General features: G+C 42.9%; 1 protein-coding gene across 1 annotated transcript in view; it reads right to left on the bottom strand.

Moving 5' to 3' along the window:
• The window catches only part of LOC115572450 (neurocan core protein-like), a 50,027-nt gene extending 34,097 nt beyond the window's left edge, over positions 1-15,930 (bottom strand). Inside the window, exons 1-2 of the mRNA XM_030402522.1 lie at positions 15,384-15,930; positions 1,229-1,308 (exon numbers count right to left, since the gene is read on the bottom strand). Coding sequence (XP_030258382.1) covers positions 1,229-1,301 — 73 coding nt within the window. The 5' untranslated portion in view covers positions 1,302-1,308; positions 15,384-15,930. The remainder of the gene's footprint in view (positions 1-1,228; positions 1,309-15,383) is intronic.
• Positions 15,931-16,790: the final 860 nt, after the last annotated feature.

Here is a 16,790-nt window from a genome sequence, read left to right on the forward strand (position 1 = left end):
GTGGATGGCCAATTCTCACATATTCGACCTTTAAAAATCTGTGTTAGATTTCCATCCCAGCATGCTTCAGGTGAGAGGCAGAGAACAACATGCACAGGTTCAGTCCCGGTGCTTTTTACTCATCACATTTCAGCCGTCTGCATTTGAATAAATATAGAAGAGTTTGACATTTTCAGAAATGAAATGCTTTGCTTTCCAGCAGAGAGTCAGATGAGGAATAAAATAAATACCACTCTCATGTCTTTGCTTTAGATAAGTAGCTGCAGTTAGCTTAGCATAGCACAGAGACTGGGAACCAGGGAACAGCTACAGGGCTGCTTGGGGGCAACTTTGTACTGGGTAACTTGGAAATTACAGGTCAAAAGTGAAATAATTGCAGGGAAAAATGTGTTTTAACAGCTTTTAAAACAACTTAAATCTCAAGAGCGTTGTCTTGTCTTCTATCAGGAGATTGCAGGTTCCACTCCAGCGTTTTTTAAAAGTAATTTTAGCCGTCTGCAGATCCTTCTGTTTAGTTTTAGACCCTTGATGGTGCCACAAAAACACACAAAAACACAACTGAACGAGAAGTTCGACCTCTCTGCTGTCAGAACGTGCTTAAATTTTGGATATTTGCGATGCAGTTGCTCTTTTTTAATGAAAATCCAGGCTGACCAGCCACCATCATGCATGCCAATTGCAGGAGAAAGTAATTAAGGGGAGAAGAACTTATCTTTTCTACAGGCAGTCAGCAGCGGGCTGCATGTGGGACTTCAAACCTGCGATACTATCCACCAGAGACCTGCGGCTCTGAGACGTTTTGTCTTTTTTGTTCCATAATTGTGAATTTTATGCGTAGTTGTAATGGAACAGATGGTTGACTAAACTTGCATAAATGGGTTTGGAGGTGTTCCAGCTCAATCCCACTGAGCATGTCTGCAAACATCCTCAGCATGTCAGCTCTCACCTACAACACTCAAATTAGCACAGGCCTGTCTGTGTGTTTATGTCTATAGAAATATTAATGTGGGAACTGATTTTTAAAAATTCTGTATTCTGGTCCAGTTCTCTTTCTCTTCTTTCCTTTAATCCTTCAGTCCTTCTCTTTTTTCATTTTGCTGAGCCCACTTGTGCCCTGATATTATCTGTACATTGACTGTTTCTTTCATCAGATAAGACATTTCTGCACCACAGAGAGATGCAGTCGTTAAAGAAAACAAAGACGGGAGGTGGGCGACACACAACTCACCCAAGCCTAAATAGAGCAGCAGCATCAGAGCGAAGAGGACCTGCCGCCCAGCTGCACACGGAGTGAGCAACATCCTGGACCTGCAGAGAGAAGAAAGAGAAAGAAAACAGAATCAGGTGTAAGTAGGGCAAGAAATTCAAGGTAAAGCTTTAAATACCTGTATGAATCATAGTTGTATATGCAGAAAAACATTTTCACATGTTGTACATTTTGTACACAAGAATACAAGACACATCCAGACGTTACAATCTATGTATCTGACCACATGTGATTGTGATTAACCAGCTCACGTTTGTGTTTTCGCAGGCCTCCTTCCCACAGGATAAGCAAAGTATCCATTTCAAGCGTAATTACCAACATTACCTCCTGGATATGATGTTCGAGGCTCCGTCTAGCATTGACTTTTTGAGAGGTAAAATGCTTTTCTTCAGCAGCCAGACTATCAATATAGGTCATGGTTGTTTCGCCTACTTTCTGCATGTGTAACAGGCATAAATACACATTTGCAGCTCATTCAGATCAAGTTACAGCAACAGTGCTTTGCGTATCGAGCCTTCTCTGTCATCACTTCTAAATGTTAATACAGCCGATCTCAGAAAAGAAAATACAACCCCGAATCACCGACTCATGGACGGGCACGGGGCAAATATCATCACATGACCTCGGTGTTTGCCGATATCCGGTTGGTAATATGCAGCGAACAGGTTGAAGGTCAGTGTGTCTGCATCTCGCCGTGTTGCTGTTGTTCCTAGAACATCGCAGTCATTGTTGTTCCTGGACCATTGTTTCAACTCACAAAACAGCAACCAAAATAGCATCTGGAGCAAGCGGCTGTGGCTCATTGTGTTAAGTATAGGCCTCTCATTCAGGAGACTGGGGCTCATATCCTGATTGGAGCATGTTATTATGCTGTTCAGTCATTGTTTTCCATTTCTGTCGCTGTCCGTTCGATTTAGGAAAACATTGTTTGAGTTTGATTCACTCTCTCCGAAACACTTCTCCCATGTGCAGGTATTTTCCCCTGAGTCGCTACACTGTGACATTAAAAACATTTGATTGGTCAGCATCAGTGCAACACTGGTTATGATATGTTATGATATCAATCCGCCGTAACCTCCTCTCTGTTCTCAATCTTTACACCACGCTCAGTACTGCATCTTCATGCACACGCCTACTTTCACGCTTCTGCGAGTTAAAACATGATACTGACAGAATCCTCAAGTGGATCAACAAGTGTTATTACAAGCTTTGGCGTGTGACAGTGTTGCTCCACCTTCACTCATATATTATCACCATGAAGCACTTCTTCATCAACAGTCACACAATAACATCTGTGCATGCAGTTGTCTCCCAAAGCATTAAAATGCGTTGCCCCTGTGAAGGCAAACTAAAATAAATCAATCTGTAACAGCAGCGCGAGTGTTATCTTGAATCAGATCTGAGAGATGTCGTCCATTAAGATGAAACCAGCCTCCATGTTATAACTCGCTGACACTGGTGTGAGAGAGCAGGTGTGAATAGCTGAATCAGAGGCAAATTGAACTGCACTCGGGATAAAAGTGTGACATAAATGTGGCCACATTTACAATCAGGAGAAACCGTTCAGTGAGTTCCATGTTTGAACAGATGAAGCGCTACTAAAGAAAAAGCTGCACAGCTGTTCGAGTTTTAAAACCTTTTTCAAAGCTGATTAAACTAAACTCAAATCCACAACTGTGGTAAAAAAAAAACAATGCTGTGTTTTCTGGTTACTGAAAGCTAGATATATAGAGCTGACACCTGATGGAAGCGAAAATGTAAGTTAGTTCTTCCCTCCTCTAAGTCTGTTGGCGGTGTTCACACACATCTCAATACATATCACTCATCATGACGAGCTGTCTGCCATCAAAGCAGCTTTCACAGGTTGAGCTTACTGGCATCTGTGAAGAAATCACAGGCGTGAAAGCAGCAGCATGAAATCTTACCGACACAAAAACTAAAGCTGACCATCGTCATGATTTTCAGTCAGGCAAAAGATTCATATTTTCTTCTGTTTTTCCATCATAAATTGTTGTTGCCATGACTTCCCTGCACAGCGGCCACCGACAAAGAACACCAAATGCCCTCAGATGGCCTTGAAAGTGAATCCTTGAAAAGACAATCTCGGGCAAATGAGGTGATTTAGTGTCATGCACACAGTGCCACAGACAAGGGCAGCCAACGATAATAACCATTTTATTTATTGGCATCATAATGTGCTAATAAATAAACAATACTGCCTCCGTAAGGGCACTTTTAGACTGAGACAGGAGCTTCTATTGAATGCCTTCCATTTAGCAGATGCCTTTCTGTCCACACTGATTTATAATTCACAACAAGCAAAGCCAATTAATCAACCGAGCTACAACTGCTGATATAACTAATACCAACTCTGTTTATCCAGAACCTCATACCTGGTTAAAAACCAGCCTTCAGACGTACATTAGTCTAAATCTAAGGGAAGAAAACTTGTCGTATACTGCAGTGAAGAAGTAACTCTGGTGCATTCTTACTGCACAACATAGAAGGAAATCCTGCCACACATCAGAAATGAGCTGCTGACTTTGCCAGAGGATTTGGCGCCGGGCCTGAAGCTTCTCAGCTCGAAGGAGAGCCGGCTGAAACAGAACTTTATTGCCCCGTCCTGGTGCGAAATGGAGATGAAGGGGGGAGATTGTGCCGTTTGAAGAAAAACACGTATTTGTTTTGATTATAAGGTGAGTTAAGCGACGTGAATAACTCTCAATTCTTCATTTTTATCGTGAGGTTTTCCATACTTTGCCGACTGCACAGGCATCCCCACCAGACGCTCGCTCCTAAGACCATTTGAAATAGTTCAGGCAGAAATTAGCCCGGCATGTTTGGACTGCCCAGACTGCAGTTATATAAAGTAAATAATTTATCCAGGAAAGCAAAAGACCTCTTTGCATACACCAAGGTAACAGCGACTCATGCCAACAGCATCCCTGATTCTCAGAAAGAAGATTATGCAACACCAGTTAAACCCTTTATAAATTATGGGAATAATGGTCGCTCTCTTCTCCGACCATGTGAACGCTCGGTTAAACCTTCAAACTGGAGCGTGTGAGGCGAAGAAAAACATTCCTCTCAGATAGGAAAAGCTCTCGGTGACACCTGCCAAACTATACTGTCATTAAACAACAATTTGTTGAGCAGGTTTTCTTTTTTTTTTTTGTAATGCTGGGGAACCGAGTTGGCCTCTGGACTCTTGAGAAAGTGGATTCTGGTGGGGGTGAGACCCTGCTGTGCCACACACTTTGAGGAATCCCATCTCTAAAGGTGGGTTAGGACCCTGTGATGGGCTGTGACAGATTGGGGTCGAGCCGTTGGACTCTTTGCATGTTGGAGGCATCGATGGAGCTAGCTGGGTGGGTGACAAGAGATTTCTTAAGGCTTGGAGAGGGTCATGACACCGAGGAGTTTGCCCAGTCTTGTAAGCGGAGAGCATTAGAGAGCGTTGTATTGGAGGGCCTGGGACTGGCAGGGGCCCAACAGCCACTATCCGCAGCAACAGAATACAGAGTGCAGCCTGTGGACATCTCTATGAATGCTATACAACATACAACACTGTATGCCTATAGACAGCCACCTTTCAAAGATTTACCAGGCAGGATTTACAACATACAGTGCACCGGCCATCCAATCAACACCAGCTGCATACTAACCAGTCCCACCTTTTGTTGAGGAGGAGACATCAGATGTCATGAACGCCTCCCTCTAAATCGACCCTCTTTGCTTTCACAGGCACAGTTGTGTCCTGAAGAGAAAAGAGCCAGAAGTCTCTAAAATGCTTCAGTGGACTTCAATGCCGATGTCCGTCCGACACATTTTCACGATGTTGTCTGAATAGGACGCATTCTTAGGTCATTGTGAGAGCCGGCGAGCGGAGTGACAGAGATCCAAAGAGAGCTAACAGACGAGGCTGGCAGACCTACATTACAGCTCAGCACTAAGCTGTCAATCTGTTGAAGCAGGAGACCAACTGGCCTCATGATCATCATGACGCAGGCAAGACGGGCCCCTCGACCCAAATCTCCTTCAGTTCTGCAGTCGGTGGGAAAATTGCTTGAAGGAAAAACATGAAAAACATGTCACGTCAGCTGCTGTTCAGGGTAAAGGATAAATCATGTTTGGGAGCTCAGCATGACAGCATGAGTTCAGCTTTATGCCACCAATGCCACCATCATATTACTTTATGTGTGTGTGTGTGTGTGTGTGTGTATTACTTACATTGTGGGGACTATGATCTGTTTATGCATTTACTTTGTGGGGACCCATATAACGAAAGTCCCCATAATGACGATCATAAAATGTTACTGGGGAGGCTTTTGACAAGCAACTCAAAGGTTTAGCTCGTTATGTTTGGTAAATGTGTTTATACACTCACACTGTAGGGACCCACATATCTTATGGAGACCTGCATCAGGGATCTGCATGTTTGCAAAGATAACGGTGGCAGATATATACGTAAAAATCAGGGTAATTTTGAAAGAATTGGGTCCTGGATTTCAGACAGAGGGAGACAAAACGGATTCTCACTTTTAACAGGCAGCTGTTGATTCGACCTGCTGAAAACAACTTTTATCAGCTAACTTTGGGGACTTGGGGGAAACTCGTTCTCCAGCTGACTCTTAATGTTTCTATCTGACTCATTTATATAAAATGATACAAACATAACTGATGCAGGTCCCCATAAGATATGTCGGTTTAAGTTAAAGGGAAGGGAAAGGGTTAGTAGTGCTTATGGTTCAGGTACGTCTCTAGAAAATGAGCGTAAGTTAATATGTATATTTATACAGTGTCCCCAGAAGAGATGGAAACACAAATGTGTGTGTGTGTGTGTGTGTGTGTGTGTGTGTGTGTGTGAGTAAGTGAGTGTGTGAGTGAGTGTTCACAGACCGCAAAGGTTTACTTAATCAGGCCAGGTTGGGTCCCATGTTGATACATGACATACACGCAGGCACACAAACACACAAAAACACACACACACACACTCATACTCAGACTATAATATAGCACAGCTACTGTAAAGCCCCACATCAAACCCCAGCCGATGCACAAGGTAGGTCAGTGAATCTCACCTCCTTCTGCCTGATGAACACAAAGCGTTTACACAAACATATAGGCTACACACACTGAAACACACACGCACACGCCGGCAGCTGGCATCTCTGTTAGACAACAAGTAGATTTCACTTGACCCACATTATGCATGTTTGCAAAGATAACGGTGGCAGATATACGTAAAAATCAGGGTAATTTGGAAAGAATTGGGTCTTGGATTTCAGACAGAGGGAGACAAAAGCGGATTCTCACTTTTAACAGGCAGCTGTCGATTAGACCTGCTGATAACGACTTTTATCAGCTAACTTTATAGCCTGCTGCTATTAAACACTCGGGGGAAACTCGTTCTCCAGCTGACTTCTTAATGTTTCCATCTGACTCATTTATATAAAAAGGCTCCCATGCCTTTGATGCCAGCAGTTTATACATGTTATGCTAATTTTGCATGATAAGGCTACATTTCCTAGGAAACCATCTGCATCCAAACAGACAAACAAACAAACAAACAAACAAACAGAGCTAAATGAGCAGCAATTTGTAGCCTACTACAGGTTAATGCTAGTTAGCTTGAGCATTATAGAACAGTTTTACATACGATAATTATTATAAAATAACGCTGTTTGGACACCAACTATAGAAACACTTAGAAAAGCAACACAGTGTTTTAGATAATTTATTTTCATTCCATATGTTTCGTTTATACAAGAGAAAATTGTCTGAGTTTGGGAAATGTGGTGAAATCTCATTCATTCATTCATTCTTCACAAATGTATAGCTGGAGTTGTGTAAACAATGCAGAACTAGGCTGCTAATGTGAGCCTGAACTCTAAAATAATGGACTAGCATTTTGATTTTGACACATTTAATATGTCAGACCTGAAACTTAAACAATGAAAAATAATGCAGTTAGCTCATTTTAAAAAAAATTTTTTTTTTTACTAATGATCTATTTACTCACTGTTTACTGTAAGAAGTAGATAAGCTAGTTAGCCCAGCATGCTAACGTTTGCCACACACTGTTCAATCCATCTCTCTTAATTTTGCTTTGTCTCTTCAGTTTTGGTGAGTCAAAAACTCTCAGGATCTCGTGTCTATGCAATATTTTGTCTTTTTATAAGACTTTATTATTAATATATGAAAATCGTGATGCTATTTTTCTGCTTGGCATCGTACAGAATATTGTTCTCCACCCAACATAGAAGAGCTCGAGCTTTTGTCCCTCAGGGAATTTAGTTTCTAACCGTGGAACCATCCAAGAGTTTATTTTGCATTTTACAAGAAGTCACAAAACCTTTCATGGGCAACAGCATGATGGCAAGAATAAGCAGCAGAATTATATCCTAAAAATATAACATAGCTTAACAGGAGAGGACTTCAGATAAATCTGTAGAATTAGATCGGGATGGAAACAGAGACAGTTTTACAGTAAAGAGTCAAACTGTCAATCTTGTTTCCCCCCCCCACTGGGAACTGACAGGAGAAGGTGATTCCTCGCTTTCCGTTTTTTCTTTAATCATGTCTCACAAAAACTATTACCTCCAGAGAGCCGGCGTGGTGAACAGCAGAATAACAGCTCCAGATGAGTGACAGACAAAGTGGTGAGCTGGGAGAGGAAAAAGATGAAGGACGAGGAATGAAAGGAAGGTCATTTTATCACCATCGTGACAATACTACACCGCTGTGATGAAAGCTCTTCAGAGGAGCCGCGCTGGATGCTCTGTAATTCTTTTAATTTGCTGTTTGCGGGTAAAAGGCTGAAGCCCTCCCTGAATAGATTTGTGGCTGAAATTCGATCTCCTGTGTGGTCACGCAAAAGCATGTTATATTAATGAATTGTGAAGAAGGAAGAATGTGCAGTGGTAGTATGTTGCAGTGGGGATTCGATGCCATAAAAGAGGCATTAACCCAGAGCGCATGGGCATTTATTGCTCAACAAATTAAAAACAGAGCGTGTATCGGGTATTCACTTCCTTCCCTTCGTGCATCACACTAACACACATGCACCCTTTGTGTCTGTGTGGTGACTAATCACACTCAAAGCAACTAATGACTCATGCAGCTCTGGCCCTGGATTCGGATGGAGAGAGGAGCTCTCTCTGGAAAAAAAAAAAAAAAGCTGGTGGTCCATCCGATTCAAGATTACACACTCCTTCCTCTCACACTGACACCATTGATCTCACTGGGCACGGGGACAGAGGTTATTTAAACCGGCTCGATAAGGCCTTCAGGAGGAGCCAAGCCGGGATTTGGCTGGATCTGTGTGCTGCAAAATGCAGAGAGGAGGCAATTTAGATCGCTCTGAAAGGATCTGTGATGGACAAGCTAGGTGAAAAAAACACTTGAGTTTGGAGCACCGGTAAGTAGTTTATAGGTAGCTCGAACTTTTCTGTATTTATTTGTAATTATTCAGTTCTGAACAAGCCCCCGAGTGGAAATATGCTGCCATGTTTAATGCATGCATCACCAATTTGTGCATACCTGTGAGAGATTGACAGCTCTTGTAACATCCATCTGTTTTCCAACTTCCTGTCGAGCTGTGAAGCTGCACTCGACAGACCTGCAGCAGATGAGCACAGATATGCTCGTTTTCTCTCTCCACCTCGTCACGCTCAGCTTCTCTCTGGCACCGTCGTTCCCCGTGTTTTTGCCGTGTCCGTTCACGCGCTTGAGGTGTACGCCCGACTGTGCGATTCGGAATACGTCATTCAACCACAATTCGGACAAGGACATCGATGTGAATTCATTTGATTAACGGAGTATTGTGGCAGCTTTTAGAGGAAAGAGAAACCAGAGAGTGCAAGGCGGCAGAATCAATCATCATTCATTTCTGTAATGCATCAAAAAGTGGATCAAATCGCACCAACACCAATTTGATTTGTTTCGCCCTGAACCTTTTACTGGGAGAGGACAGATGTTCTGATTTTTACTTGAAGGACTTCACAGACAAAATCCACTCTGATTCATTTTGTGTAAAAATTCTAAAAATCAGTAAACAGTGAGAGGAATTGGACGTAGATGTCCTTGGAGGGATTTTGTCCTGATGGCTCTGAGGTGCTCCACTTCTGCCAGTGAAAAAGAAAATCTATTTAAAAAAGGCTAAAACACTTCAGAATGTTTTTAACACAAACTTTTAAGATGTTACTATTGTGACTATTTATAATGTCCCAAATGTCTTACTTATTATTGCTTAAAATATCATTATTCTGACGAAGCATTTCATACTTTTGAGTATCTCATAATTTCGACAGTGACTATTTTTCTTTCATCTAATCATATTCATTGTTCCGAAATTTCGTGCAGGAATTTTCAAATCCATCCATTTTAAACCTGCATGTCATCATCAATGTGCTCACAAATGGCAGCTAATCTACACATCCAGCAGACACAGAGAAACATTAGCATTCATTTGTAGTCATGTTTCCGGCCACCTGGCAAATATAAATCCAATATTCAGTGTGCTTTCAGCTCTGTTTCTGGACTCCAACAATTCCTGAGGGAAATATGAGTCTGCGTTGCTCCTAAATGCTCAATGTTAGTCGTTGGTGAGAATGATAGTCGCTAACTTTCTCTCTGTGTCATAGGTCTTCAGAGGTTTTTCACTGAACTACACAACTGCCTGCTGCCTGAACCAAAACAGCGAAGTCGTGGACCGGAAAATCAAAACAAAGCTGAAAGATGCTAAAATGTTATCAACGCTTAAATGCTGGGTCACGTGATAATTCAGCATCGTCTACCCCCCTTTTAACATACCATGTAGTCATTTGATCAATTTGATTTGATTATTCTGTCAGTTATTTTCTTGATCAACCAATTAGTTGTTTGGTCTATAAAATGCCAAAAATATGTCTTGTTTTGTCCAAACCCAAAGGTTGACAGTTTAATGAAGCTGCTCTGATTAATTGATAAGTTGTTAACTATGAAATTCATAATCAACTATTATGACCATCGATTGATCATTTAGAGTCATTTCTTAAGAAACAAATGTCAAAATTGGCCTCTTGAATGTGAATATTTCCAGTTTGTAAAAATACAAATTATACAAAATGAATTTTTTATGAGACCAAACTGAATATTTTTGGGTTTTTCATTTTCTGACTTCTTATGGATGAACAACTGACCAATTATTCAAAAATAAAAAAATAAAAAATCAATCAACGGATCAATCAACAGTGAACATAATCATTAGTTGCAGCAAAAAAACTAGAAAATAATCACATTTAAGAAGCTGGAATCAGAGAATATTGGCTTACTGTCTCTTGAGAATTACCCAAACCAATTAATTTATTATGAAAACAGGCAATTAATCTAAAAGTCAACAACCAATCGATGTTGCAGCTCTAATGAATCAGTTTCAATGAGAAGTATGAGGTTCGAATGTATTGGAGGTCGAATATTTGTTTAAGTAAACAACAGTATCGAAGAGTATAATGATTTTAGGGTCAGAGGTCAGATTTATATATATACATATATACCTAAGGACGGTCTAAGTAGCCACAACCGGCTGCGACTGAAAGACACCAGAGGTCAAAGGTGAAGGTTCACTCTTGGTCACAGAGTCAATAAAGGATCAGGTGCACGAGGGGCAGCTATCATCTTGAGTATATTAGTCTGTGGCTACACACACACACACACACACACACACACATGTGGGCCACCACAGAACTACCACATTTTCATCCACAGGGAGAGCTGGTCAGAGAGAAAACGAGTGAAATGTAGCAACGGGTACAAACACAGACATGCTGTCGGGACTCCATCCAAGAATTTCTCATCTTTAATGATGTGCTGAGTCTGTGGAATATCAACTAAGTGAGGGAAAGGGAGAAAAAAGAGGCGCTGTGTCTGTCCTTCAAATGTTAATGACCGTTTGCCAAATCTCCTGATTCTCGCATCAGCTGTTAACAAGACAGAAACGCTGATTGCACATATGTCAAACATTAATGACTCCAGGAAAAAAAATCATCAAAAGTAACACGACGGCAATCTGAGAGAGACTAATCATTCTAATCTCTCGGTGGCAGATGCTGATGAAACTTTGGCGCGGCCTTGAACGGCTCCTTCTCCTTCTGAAGCCTCTGTGATATTTGTCTTCCACCAGTCTCTACCTTCGAGGAGAGCCCCCTGGCCAAAAGACAAAGAGAGGGACCTTTCTCTTTGTGTGGCTGAGCCGTTCAGCTGTGGTCTCATCTACGCTCGTAACGATTGGCCTGGTGGGCTGCTTTAGTCCCTCCCAGGCTAAACACTGAAGTTGATTGATGGATCGGTTTGTCCAATCCCTTTTGGGGGTTTTTGGGTAGCTGCACTGGGGGACTCACTCGGCGCTGAGAGGGGTTTTCAATATTCCAGGGAGAGACATTTCGACGCAGCCTCCACATCCAGCAGCTCAAAACACAACTGCTCACTGATTTTCTTTTTTCTATTTGACAAATGTTTGCGCTTGGCTCGCTGGGCTCTGAGATTTGGGAGCTGTCCAGTGCTGAAAACGTGGGCCCGCTTTAGCTCCAGTCACTGCGAGGTCCTTGTTAGTCTAAAAGCCCTTTTTTTTTTCTTTTCCCCTTCTGGCTGTGAACGGAGCACAAAGTTCACAGAGGTCATAAAATTCCCACTTATGCTTTCTCAGTCTTGTTCACAGTTAGATCTGCTGCTCATGAACAAAAACATCTGCTGCATTGTTCAAACAGACCCAGGTCCAAACCCAGTCAATGCTTTTTTTTTTCATGGCACAGAACCATAAAGAACAGCGAGCCTGCAGCCGACTCACAGACGAAGCTGATCTTGGTCGTCGGCCATAAGCGAGCGCCGCTACCATTTGCATTTAAATGGCGCTATTCTGTTAGCCATTAGCGCCGTATTAGTGTGGAATAGATCCCATAATCACATAAGCGACATATATGAGTGGGCACTTTGGTACCACAGAGAATATTATCAAAACCCTGAATGAGAATTACCTCTGGCTCCTACAGAAAATACACCATCAGCAGGACTGACAGTATGAAATCCATTCACAGCAGAAAAACTGGAGAATAATCTGCTCATTTATGACCAGCAGGGCAAAAATTATCTCCTTCATTTCATCTCATTCGGGAGAATTACAGCCCCCCAGTACTTCAGGGCTTCATTCTTCATCGTCGATTGATCTGCAGATTATTTTCTCAGTCTGTAAAATGTCAGAAAAAAATGAAAGAAATCACGCATCACGTTTGCGAATCTGCCAGCAAATGTTTCTCCATCTTTGCTCGACAATTACCCTGATTAATATCAAAACAGCTGCTAATGAATTCCCTGGCCAATCTCCAGAATTGACAAATCTGCAGATTATTTTCCTCGTTTATCTGATTTGGTCTGGTGAAAGGAAAAAAAAAAAATGGCTCTAAAAATTCTGAACAACTTCATCAAACTGCTTTGATTTGTCCAAACAAAACCTAAAGATCATCAGTTTACAACCAAATTAAAACAAATTATAAATAATCCTCACAATCTGCACGAATCTGAAGATAATATTTCTCATTTAACAAGTTTGGTCTTCTGTATTAAAACTCTAAAACTCTGAAAAGCTTCATCAAACAGCTTTGTCTTGTCTAACCAAACCTAAAGATCGTCACTTTGCCAAAACAGAAAACTTTAGAAACCCTCACATTGGTTATAAAATCACTCTTAAAATGTGAAATCCTCATCATCCTCATCAAGAGTCATTAGATTTACTATCAAATAAGGCAAAAGACACATTACAAAGAAAGACAAGGCTGTTTGTCAATCGATTAACCTACATATCTGCAGATTACTTTACTAATTTAACTGGTTTGGTGTCTAAAATTGTGAAAAACCTGATTGAATTACTTGACTTGTCCGACAAAACCTGAAAATAATCAGTTCGCTATCAAATTAAAAGGGAATGTTTGATATTTGATGCCAGTTTTATGTCATTTCCCTCATTTAAGTGGTTTGGTGTGTTCTATAAAATGCTCTTAAATTGTTGGAAACCTCATTTAATTGCCTGATTTGTTCAGTAGAACTTGAATACAATCAGTTTGCTCTCAGAAATCTTCACAGTTTGGAAGCGAAACAGGGGAATGTTCCTTTGTATGCTGACGACATCTGCAGATTGTTTCTCTCACTGCTGTGTAAAACTGTTGAAATCCCTCATTAAATTGCTTGATTTGTTCAACAGAACCTGAAGATCATCAGTTTACAATCAGATATCCTCACGATCGCAACGAGAAAACAAAGGCACGCTCTCTGTCGATCGACTATCCGGTCAGTCGGCTCATCGCATCATCGCCTCCGCGGTCGGTCATCCGTCTGAAAGCGTCTCGCATTTTCTCCTCTCCCGTCTTCCACCGGTGCAAAGTGACTCCTCGGATTGCAGACGGCTCCGAGCCAGACGTGATAAACAATACTGAGGCTGATTGAGTGCAGAGTGTGCGGCAACAGACAGCGAGGCAGCTGAACCGAGCTGCTACTCTATTTTAGAATTAGACCTTGTTCTTCCCCACAACACCGCTCTCTGATCCCTCCGCTCTGTGCGAGAGCGTTCGTCTGCATGCACACACCAAACACACAAACATGCACACTACTGTGTGCTCATGGTTGCCCTTTTTTTTTTCCCAGACACATCCGGACAGGATGAAAAATGCATGCTGTAAACTTTCAGCTGCTCCTCTTAGCCTCATTCCTCACTATTCTCCCTCCTCCTCCTCCTCATCCCGACAGGCTCCACTTCTCTCTCTTATCTCTCACACACATTTCTCTATGGCGTGACGTTGCCTGGTTAACCTCTTGAAGCTTTATGGCGGTGACACACAGCTGGTGGCGAGCGCTCTAACAAGGCCAAAGAAGAAAAGACTTGGACTCCTCCAGACTGGAGCGCTGAATGGGAAACAGACCGGGCTTTATTGGGCTGCAGGGGCTTTTCATATTCTCAGACAATACAGCTCGTTTGTCAAGGTGACCCAAAGTGTTGTCCTCGCTCCGTCACCGTGATTTGTACATGCTGGCGTTTGTTTACAGAGCAAGGGGCCGCTCATCAATATGAGATGTTTGGCTCCGGGGGCGATCACTCATTTTTTATTTTTTTTTAGCTTCATTTGGCCGCTATTTTTTCCTCTCTCCGCGTCATTTTTCATTTCGGTGAGTAGTTTACAAAAAGCAACAGAGGCATGAGGCACTTTAATGTCAAGATGAATCACACACACACACACACACACACACACACACAGGGCCACGCTTTCTATAGGTGTGTGTGTGTGTGTCTTTTGATGTCATGCCCAGGTGACAAACCAACCAACCAACAGAAGAAGATGTGATTTTTTTTTTTGGCAGTTGTTCAGCACATGTTGCTCAGACTCTGATTTACATAATAGATTTCACAAACACCTGTTCAAGTGTTCAGATCTGCCTCCACAATTGCATCAGTCAACAGCAGGCACCCTCCCCCCCCCCCCCTCCCCCCCTCTTTTGATTTCTATTAATGGTGTCATCTCACCTGTGAAAGGGAGGATGCCTGCAGAAAAAAAAAAAAAAAAAAAAAGCAAAAGCATAAAGTTCTCATGAAGACAGGATCTCCTGAGAGGAACCACGTTAACAGGGGCTAGTTGGTGAGTTGATGATTTATGCATGCACCCCACCACCACCACCTACACGCCTCGTAAATATAGACCAATATTAAAAGCTTTTGACCTGTAAATTATTTAAGATATCCCGGACTGGAGCGATTTGTGTGCTGTGATCGTGCGAGAGGGAAAAGGCGTTGATTTGCTCCACAGGAAACACTCACACTTAAACATGCATATATCAGAATGATGCGTGGATGTGCAGTGTTGGAGATAACTCCCCTGAAATTCAACAATGTGCATGCTCTGTCAAAGTGCATTTTCTTTTTCTTTCTAAATGTCATAACCAGTAAACACACACACACTTCCTCCTCCTCCTCCAGCAGCTGGCTGAGCGCCTCCTGCCACCCGGGGTGACTTCAGATATCACACACTGACCGGATGGTTTCATAAAAGCATGCGTGTGGAAGCAGAAATCCTCGCTCTTTTTCTCTTTTTCTTACCTCTTTTTATTTCCCCCCCGGACAAAACGAGCCGCGTCTCGGGAAGCTGCAATCCTCAGGAATGTGCAGGGAATTAAAAAAAATAAAAAATAAAACCCTTTGCGCCTCCGTGCAGGTGCTCTCCAAAAAAGAAGAAGAAGAAGAAGCTCCCACAGGGTGCAGAGACGACGAAACAAGGGTGAAACAGCACTTTGCAGAGGCAGACGCGGGGTGCGTGTGTGTGTGCACAAGCGCTCCGCGTCTTGGACTTTTCCGCTCCTTCTCCTCCTCCTCCTCCTCCTCCTTCTTCTTCTTCTTCTTCTTCAGCGGTATCCTCTCTCTCCTCACTGAGCAGCAGTAGCAGCCTCTATGCGCCGTGTATCCTCACCTCACACTGATATCGGAAGAGATGCGCACACACACACTCTCTCTCTCTCCCCCTCTCTCTCTCTCACACACACACACACACACGCGCGCATCCACAGCAAGGTGCTCCCCCCTCCGCGCCGGCAGCTCCGTTGAGGGAGAGAAGGGAGATCAGTTTGAACAAAGAGGCAAGCGGTGACAAGCAGACGGCTCCAGCGCCCCCATTCAGAGAGGGGGTGGAGGAGGTGGTGGTGGAGGGAGGGAGGGAGGGAGGGGTGTAGGAGAGAGAGAGAGAGAGAGAGAGAGAAGGGGGGTGCACTTTATGTGACCATAATCCGATTCCTACATAAACCTCAAAGGTTGATCCGGTGTCTGTGAATCAAATTAAAATCTAGCCATGAGCTTACAGTGACAGTCTGACCCTCATGTCCCCCTTAATGTCACCATCCTCACACCAGCACACCTCCACCTGTGTCCCCCCCTCCTCCCTCCCCCCCCCGCAGGACCTTCCCTCCTAATGAGACATAAATAAATAAAAATCACACTGTATGCATCCAATTAACGTGCGCCAGAGTAACATTTCACTGGTGGGAAATGATTGTAAGGACTTCACACAGCTGCCCCTCCGGTGCACCTCACAACCTGGCAACCGCCAGCAAGCTCATCACTGCAGCAAAGGGGTCAATACAACCCAAACAGAATCATTCTTCATTCGCGCGCTGTAAAGAAAGTGTGTTTGTGGCTGCTGGGAGCGCAGGTTCAGCTCCTACACTGATGAATGATAACGTGAGAGTAGGAGCAGCAGACTCTTTGTTATTCATCATCCTGTAGGTCTGCAGTCTGTTGCTTCGTGCTCAAGATGGTCCTGAATTATGCATCTTCCCCCTGTGTGACGGAGGCAGGAGTTTGGAATCCTAATAGAGCCACTCATCACGATAATCACACGAGCGACTGGGAAAATCAAGTCTTCATTCAGGGAGGATAGTTTTTTTATTTAACTCGTTCAGATGGTTCGTTCAGGTGGAGAAAGGACGTCTCTCAAAGAGCCGGGGAGGAAATGAC

Source organism: Sparus aurata, chromosome 21, assembly GCF_900880675.1.
Source record: "Sparus aurata chromosome 21, fSpaAur1.1, whole genome shotgun sequence".
NCBI classification, from domain to species: domain Eukaryota; kingdom Metazoa; phylum Chordata; class Actinopteri; order Spariformes; family Sparidae; genus Sparus; species Sparus aurata.